This window comes from Penaeus chinensis, chromosome 1, assembly GCF_019202785.1.
Source record: "Penaeus chinensis breed Huanghai No. 1 chromosome 1, ASM1920278v2, whole genome shotgun sequence".
NCBI lineage: Eukaryota > Metazoa > Arthropoda > Malacostraca > Decapoda > Penaeidae > Penaeus > Penaeus chinensis.
The window spans coordinates 23463659-23473119 of record NC_061819.1 but is presented as its reverse complement, the minus strand read 5'-3'; the positions used below and the strand labels follow the sequence as shown (position 1 = coordinate 23473119).

General features: G+C 33.6%; 1 protein-coding gene across 3 annotated transcripts; it reads right to left on the bottom strand.

Moving 5' to 3' along the window:
• Positions 1-751: 751 nt before the first annotated feature.
• On the bottom strand, positions 752-8545 carry LOC125028028 (transcription factor E4F1-like; the record flags this gene model as incomplete). Of its 3 annotated transcripts, none has more annotated exon segments than XM_047617293.1 (15): positions 752-1070; positions 1232-1300; positions 1882-2050; positions 2459-2562; positions 3177-3375; positions 3655-3872; positions 4011-4151; positions 4284-4448; positions 4701-4851; positions 5191-5354; positions 6205-6334; positions 6436-6660; positions 7057-7206; positions 7801-7882; positions 8386-8545. In XM_047617293.1, coding segments are annotated over 15 exon segments (2228 nt in total), but the record flags the coding sequence as incomplete, so codon positions are not given.
• Positions 8546-9461: the final 916 nt, after the last annotated feature.

The window sequence follows — 9461 nt, the reverse complement described above, 5'->3', positions numbered from 1 at the left end:
TTCTGGTACTGTCATTGTAGGGTTAAGCCCAGTGACAAAGTGCATTTATACATCCATTGTTTTTAATTAATTTTGTGAAATATAGATAGCTCTAAAAGTACTTACTCACTAAGCACTTCAAGGGCCTACCTGACCTTGCCCACATACCCCAATCCTTAGTTTTGGGAAGAAATGTTTTAAACATTATCATCATATTATATTATCATTGTAATAAATATCATTATCATTATCATTATCATTATTAGTAGTAATTATCATACATATATTTTTTTCTGCTAATTTCATTCCAATAAATATAATATTAAAATATTACTACTAATAATAGTAACAGACTCAAGGAATGGAGTGGACAGGTGAGACTAGACAGGCCTAATTATGCACTAATTGGTGAGAAAGCCACCTACATTAATAAAACAAACTACAGTATACAGTGCACATACTGTATCTGGTGCTAGTTGGATAGTTTCCCACATACATTACCAGGCAGATTTTCATATTCAAAATATTTATAAAGTATGACTGTTGACAAGTTCCTCAGGCTCTATCAATATTTACCAAAAAACTCCTCCCTCCCCAGATTTCCTGCACATGCACTAGTTGCCTCAGACTCATTGGTAAACATTCTATATTAATTGTAAACATGGGAAATGGTGTCCCAAGATACATAAGCAGGGGGACACACCTACATTTACAAGGTTACAGAGCAAGAGAAAATACCATTCTTGATATAAAGGTAAGCAAAAAAAATAAGTCAGTGCATACATCAATATATTTTCTATACAATAAAATTAACTCGGGTATACAAAATAAATCTCTGTTTATGGAATAATGATTGCCATCAATGAATGAATATATAAAAGAAAAAAATTGATAACAAAAGTATTAACAACTATTTATTTTCTCCAAGAGAATCGGCAAGAGAACGAACTTTCCAATTGTTACAGTTATCTTAGATTCATTTCTTAACTACTAAAATTCATCCGTTGAGTCAACAGCTAGCGTCATCAGAGGCGAGTTATCTCCAGATATAATAATGTACGATGCTTCATCTCCTTTGACTTCTTCTACAACTGAAAAATAAATTAAAGTCAATTATTAAATAATTAATCTGTGGCCAAAGTTAGTGCAAATGCAGTCGCTAAATACTTGTTAACAAATGTGAATATTATAATTAACTTCACAGCTTGACAATACACAATATATACAGAAATACAAGCATACATGTACCTACCTACACCTGGTCCATGAGAATCAACTGCATCAGGAGGTTGGAGAATGTCAGTTGAAAGGGGCTCTAAATCTACAAGGAAGAAAAACACCTTTATAATTCCAGTAATAGGCAAGTTACAGATTCTACTGCAGTGGCTTTAACAACTTGGATAATAATGAGGAAAACATTAAAAAGAAACAAAGAAAAACATATTCAGATGGCCCTTATCATTCACAATGTTATCATACATAACCTTAGACTAATTACATATAGAAATATATCTATATATATAGAAAATACTATAAAAATAAATAGGTATGCATATATCTGAAGACAACTACAAAATGACAAAAGCTAAAAGCAATACAAAGAACAATTACCCAAATAAGTGATTTGAAAAACTGTTACAGCAGAGCATAGTGCAGGGGAATAATCCTCCCATCCTTTCTCTCTCTCAGCTTTAGTGTCTGTGCAGCTATGTCACGGTTAAATTCCCTTTTATCATTTAACTAACCAAGTAAAACTGTCTTGGGAATAAAGATGTTACCACAGCCTGATCATATCTACCCTGTGTATTAGTAATATCCATGGCATGCATTCAAAAATGACTAATGTGAATGGTTTACAAATGTTATGGGCCAGGAGAACATTAATAAAGAATAATCACTAACCTGCTTCCTCAATACTTCCACGACGACTACTTGCCACATAGTTATTCTTCAACAACAAGAAATGTGTATTTGATTCTTCATCCTCATCCTCAAAAACAGAGGATCTAAGGGAGGCTGTATCCTCTAACAACTCACTTGGTGCTCCCTCTGACTTCTGGTCTTCATTATTCTGGTCAGTAACATACAAATGGTTTATTTTTCCTTCCTTTTCCTTATATTCTTTTTTTCATGTGAAACAAATACCATAAACCCATGAAAAATATATGAAGACTAAGATACAACAATGAAATTCTATGAGGTTGCTCACTTGTTTTATGAGTGTCCTGAGTTACAGGTACTCTGTAGAAGTGATTATTTGTAAACAAATTTATAATGTGATTTCCAATCTTCAATTTAGAATCAAAGCATTATCAATTAAAAGGATACAAGGAAATCTATTTAAACTTCTGTTGGTAGGATTAACAATTAAGAAAAACTCTCTTCATGCTTGTAAAAATTAAACATGATATAAAAGTACTTGAGTGATAATGCATATCCATTTCTTTGTGCCTGTGTCTACATATCAAAGAATACTTACTCTGTTAATTTCCACTTCAAAGTTCCTTGGTGTATTGCCTGGGAATATTCGAATCCCTAAATCACCAGAGTCCTTCTCTAATCTTGACTGTTGAGCACATGGCACTACAAAAAAAGGAAAACATTGTAAGATACTTGCAGCCTCTATGTTATTTTCTGGTCCCTGGGATCATGCATTATACTATAGTATAATGCATGATAGACTAATCAGCTAAATCAAGAGGCTTGACTTTGCAGCCAGGGTAGTTGAACTTCTTTTTATTGAACTTACAAGAATCCTTTGGCATTTCCAATGTAAACTTCATCCAGTTTAAATCTTATCCTTCTCATTCATACTTTCTCACCCATCTGATTTACTCTTTTTATCTGAACATAATTTAAGAACCTCTTTGGCTTTCCTTCAATGTGGTTCCAAAAGTGTGGTTTCTAGATTTGAAATCCAGGAGGGATGGCTTGAATTTGCCAGGTAGCCTTTCCTTTCCTGGTTAATGAATATATCCAAACAAGCTGTCATATTTGCTTATACAAAAGCCTTAACATCAGACCTATCCAAAAGAAAAGGGGCATTTTCCATCTATCAACTGACTCAATATATCTAAACTCACTACACCTTTTAACTATGAATATCCTTTCATTTGTTGTGTATTTATTTGTTAAATCATGCATATCAGACACTGCAACATATCAACTAACCAAAGTCATAACTTGAATGAACTTACTTTTATGTTTAAGATGCCTGCTCAGAGTACCATGTTCTTTAAAACATCTACCACAATATTGACACTGGAACGGGGCTTCTCCTGTGTGGATTCTCAGATGTCTTATCAAAGAAGCTTTTGTGACAAATGATTTCTGACATTCTAAACACACAAAGGTTCTTGCATTACTGTGGGTCCGCTCATGTGTGTTCCTTGCACTCTGAGGAAATAAAAGAATCTGTGAGCAGGGACAGACAATGGTTTGGAGTGAAGGGAAGAGGAAGAATGAACAGGAACATGTATATGTAAAGGAATGTTATATGAAAGTGAAAAGAAAAGAAAAGAAAAGAAAAGAAAAGAAAAATAATATTACCTGTAATGCACATTTTTCACTTAAAAATCCTTTCCAACTCTAATACAAATTCACACAAAAAATCAATTATAATAATAATAATAAAAAAAAAATAATAAATAATAATAAAAACATATCAATACTTACTACAGTTTTAAAGAAACTATTGCAGTATCTACAAGGCACAGTTTTGCTGGTGCTATGTGAATGAAGGTGGCCTTTAGCATGGCTCAGGAGCTTGAAGGCTTTATTGCATAACTGACACACATACTGTCTCACAGAGGAGTGAGACACCAAGTGCCTTGAGAGACTCTGCTGATTAGCAAAGTTTTTCCCACACTGACTGCACTGCTCACCCAGCTGATCTGAAAGGTCAAAATATGGTAAGTAAAAGGGGATATACACTTATCATAATTAATTTTTGGTGTGTTTGCATTCTCTTTACCAAGGAAAATTGCATTAAAAAGTTATATTTCTTTGAATATCACTTTCTAGAAATTTACCTAGATGATTTTTCATGTGAAGCATCAGAGTTGACTTTCTTGAGTAACTTCTGCAGCAAATTGGGCATGTAAAAGACTTTCGCATAATATCAAGACTCAGCTGTGGTGGCTTTATATCACTGAGTTTTGTTTCTATGTCATCTGGAAAATAAAGAGCTTGCATTATCATCATCATTATCCTCATCATTACCATAACCTCTATTTTACTAATTTGCATATTTCATGTATGTAAAAAAATCAGTAAAAGTAACTCCAGATATAAGGAGTATATACCTGCATGTTCCGTAATGAGATCATTGTCCAGCTCTTCTTCCTCCAATAAGGATGACATGGCATTATGCTCTATCTTGCATGAAACCAGAGTTCTACTAACATCTATTGTGTTGTTATGCCGCAAATGGTTCAGGGAGTTCTCCTCCTGTTTTATTACTGGTGCCCCTGTACAGTAAAAACAATAGTTATGATTATTCACAAAGAAATAATGTTGATGTCATAATTCCAAGGTGCTAACCTGTTAATTTGAAATACAACCTCAAACTGTGCATTCTTACATACAGTCACCAATACTTTAATTATAAAAAGCAGAGTCAAAATGAATATACAGTCATGGAGATCAACCTTGAGCATAATCACAATAGTAAATTCATCCAAACTGCAAAAATCCTTTGGAACCAAAAATGTAATACTAACCTGAAGACTTTGAAGCCATGACACCAGCTCTAACAGACAACTTTGACTCTTCTGAAATCTTATTACTGATGGCTTCATCATCTCCATCACCTGATCCACCAAAATTTTCTTCCTTCAAAATGCTGTTAAGTTTCATTTGATGGACTGTAGGCTAGACAGAGAAAGAGAGAGAGAGAGAGAGAAAGAAATAATTAAAAAAAAACATAAATGCAACAAAATGACCTAAATACATACAAAAATCCACATTACATTATATATATAAACCAGTTGTTAACAGGTAACGGGCTATCACGTCATATGTATATGAGAGAGAGAGAGAGAGAGAGAGAGAGAGAGAGAGAGAGAGAGAGAGAGAGAGAGAGAGAGAGAGAGAGAGAGAGAGAGAGAGTCCAATGTGTGGTATGGTGTGTGTGGTGTGGTATAGTGTGGTGTGGTGTGGTGTGGTGTGGTGTGTGTGCACATGAGTGCATGCATGTGTGTGCAACCTTACTTTTCTCTCTAAATGTGAGGAATCTATGGGTTTGGTCTTGCCATACAGAGGTAGTTGGGAGTCCTTCTTATCTACACATGACACTCTGGATTGCTGGTGCCTCGCAAGGGATCCAGACTCTCGAAAACAACGGCCACAATCTTGGCATGAAAATGGTCTCTCCCCTGTATAAAAAAATATTAAATGTCACAAAGTTGGATCTCTTTCTATATCTTTGAATAGGTTAACATTATGAAATATAAGCTTGGTTGACAAATACTATTACTGTAAATAAATTAAATTCTATTTTTTTTTCTCTCTTTTTTACAAGCAAAACATGTAATATAAATGACTAGTACCAACTTACCTTTTGCAATCACAAAATTAACAAAAAAAATGTTATTCTTTATATGAAACACCAGAGGCAAGAACAAATAATTACTTTAACACATTTTTAAATCCAGGAAATTATTTCTCAACATCAAAATGTTGTTTAACCCAATGCTGATGGGCATGACGTGTTCAAGTATGCCATGCATACTGTGAGTTTACTTGTTTAATTGTTTTTCTACATAGATGGCTACACTTGTACTAAGTCACCAATGAGCCAATGACGAGTACTGCCTGTCTCACCCATTTGCCCTTTTCTTTGATTTACGAAAATGTTTTACATTATCTTATTTTGCTGTTACTAATGTTTATAACATTATAGTAATTACAATGTTTATAATATAAATAACACCATCGATATTCACAGTACTAGTAAGAAATATGTTTTTCCCGCCAATTCAAGGAAAGGTGAAGTCAGGTAAGGTCACAAGGTCTACTAATTGCCTCCTTTGTGGCTAAGCACTGGCAGAGCCATCTATGTGCAGAGACATTTCACAAAATATATAAAAAATGAGCACAGCATTTTCCCAATTCTTTTTTCATTTTCCCTGGCGGCATTGGGTTAAAGACTCCCACTGAGAAGTCATTTTTGATAAACTAAATGGTGAACATAAACAGTAAGAAATTAAAGTCCTTTATGTGTACCTGTGTGTCTTCTCAGATGTCTTGTTAATGATCCTTTGGTCTTGAAACTCTGAGAGCATCCATCAAAGTCACAATGAAATGGTCGGCCATGACTGTGAACTATGGTATTGTGTGCTCTTAGAATTTTACCCTGTGAATAAAACATGTTTAAGTCTATTTATCAAGATGGATTTTCTTAAAAGTGATCACTTTGCTTTACTTGTCTTACATCAAAAGATGAGAGAAACGCACCGTCTTAAACGTTTGGCCACAGAGTTCGCACGTTGGCTTGGTCCACTCTTCCTCTCTGTATGCAAGCTCATCTGCCAAATGTTTAACCTGTAGCTCTGACTGAACAGCAACTATGTGTTTGACTGGAATTTTGGAATCAGGAGCAGCTTCCTTCTTCACATGCATTTCTCTGTATTCATCCCCAGTTATTTCAGCTCCTGGTTTCTTCCCAACTGATCCTCTGTGCTTTAAGTAAAGAAAGGTATGTTGAAAAATAATCAGAATGAGCAAATACACAAATATACTTGGAAACAAGAGTTTCTTACTTATATTCATAAAGATCAATTAATGATAAACCTTTTTTTCATAATGTAATCATAAATAAGAACTGTATCTATATATGATAATTAAAGGACACTGCACCAAATTTCATGAATTTAAAAAAAGATCAAATAGGCACAAAGAGCTCCTTAATCATATCTATAAAGGTCAATTAAGGATAGAAATTCATTTTTTAAAAATAAGTTTTAATTAAAAGTGTATCTATAAATAACAATCAAAAGACTATGTATTGCATTTTATGGATATTCATGCATAATCCTAGAATTTAACCTTCTTAACAAACAAGTTATAAATGTGCACCTGCAACTCATGATGATTAGCAATGGCAGCTTGCCTTGAGAAGGTCAGCCCACAGATATGACATTTCCATCTCTTCTTGCCTCCTGTTTCAATCTCAGTTGCCTGCACTATGACTTCAACATCATCATTCTTCATTTCATGTAATCCCTGCTAAAATAAAGAAAAGAAAACCTAATCATAACCATGCAAACCAAAGTCTTTCTATTTATATAACTGCCATGATCATAAAGAATAGGTAATTATGAATGTAACAAAAACTCGTACTTGGAGACATTTTTCAATTAAGGTGGATAATATCTAATTACATCATGGCAAATTAGATACAAATGCCAGGTGGCAAGCAGCCGTGCCATGAGTGGTCCAGCTAGATGTAAATTGTGTGCATTTAAGCGGCCGTTTGCTTGCTTGGCCATGACTGCAGTTGTTCTTTTGCTGCAAATAGATTTTTGCTGTTTTTCCAAGGTCTACATTTGTCCTTTGTTATGCTTTATCAAGATAGTAATAGACCTTATTGCTAAGCAACTCCATATTATCTCAATATCCCAACAATACCACTGAGTCATTTTTTCTTTATGGTGAGATATCCCCATCAACCAGATCCAATGAGTTACCTGCATATACATATTCCATCATTTACAAAAATCTGATATATACTTATCTTAGTGTCAAATACCTCTTCTAACCTTCTAAAATTCCTCACTATACATCAATCTGAAAAAATATGTTAAACAAAGACACCCTTACCTTTTCCATACCAGGAATCAACTGCTTCACTTGTTTGATGTCAACCTCTTCTGCCTCTTCTCTTAATTTTTTTTTTGAAAACCTAAAAGCAATACAGGATTAAGATAAAATTTCATCAAATGACCTCATATCACACTTGATACATGAAGCTGACTAAGCTCAGATAGGCTATTTACTAGAACGCTATATGAAAATCAACATTTCTTTGCACTTAACATCTTACATAAATAAATAAATATACAACTAAGTAAATATTATGTTAGAATGTGTGAGTGAGTGAGTGAGTGTGTAAACATTATATACATACCAATATATACAGACACATCTAGATATAAAAATGTATACATAGACAATAGACAAACAGATAGGCCTGCGTGCATACATACATACAATATATATGAATAAAAAAAAAATAATAATAATAATACACACACACACACACACACACACACACACACACACACACACACACACACACACACACACACACACACACACACACCACATATTTATGGCAATCCTTATATCATAGTATATCCTTTAATATTGGCATTCTACATATAACAAATAACATGTATCACAAACCTCGGCAAGAGAAGATCTCTCACAGTAATTGACGGACAGAGATGGAGAACACATTGCTCCTTCAACACCATGTGGGTTACGTAGCTTTCAATGTCCGACAATTTCATCCCACATAAACCACACTGGAACCAGTCACCTGTATAATCCAAGTCTTCAGCGTCTGTAACAGGACGTATAAATCATCAACAGCTTCCTATCCTAAAACCAAAACATATATACTAAAAATGAATGACTTCCACACATGACAAACAACTTTTCAAGTGGAGTGTACAAGAATGAAGAATGTATAAGCCATAATCAAAACTTAAAAAAAAAAAAAAAAAAAAAAAAAAAAAAAAAAAGCATTTTCAGAGTGCCAAATGAAATCTGAAAATTGGTACCAATCAATAACTAGCCCTAAGTTGCCAGGATGGCAAGAATACATGCTTTGTTCACCGAGTCTTTTTGTTTGCTGACCGTCTTTACACACACTTAGCTCTTAATCACCATGGAGTCAATTATTATTCCTAACTATATCACCTCTTTATCATTTTCATTGATTTTTGTTAAGATTCTGGTAAATTTCCATTTTCATCCAGCCTCTGACTTTCAAAACATTTTTTTGAATGGAATATTCCTTCGTAGTTTTACTTTGTTTTGTTGTGTCTAATAACCTAGACACAGCATAACAGTACATAGAAGATAAATTTCTTATATTTATTTTCAATTGTTTACATATATTATTTTCTATATAAAAGTTGGCTATATGAAACTGGATCCTTACCAAGATTCTTTTAAGTCTTTTAAATTCTAATATTATTGTTATTAACATTATAACAATCACAATATCAATAATTTCAAGAACAACAATATCAATAACTTCAAGAACAACAATATCAATTACATTAGAAAAAGATCAAATCAAAACGAGGAAAGGGAAACTCAGCTGAGGATACATAAGCCTCGTAACTGGCTCCTTGGTAACTGAGTTGAAAATATACACAAAATAATGATAACAATGGCAATAACAATGATGATGATGATGATGATGATGATGATGATGATGATGATGATGATGATGATGATGATGATGATGA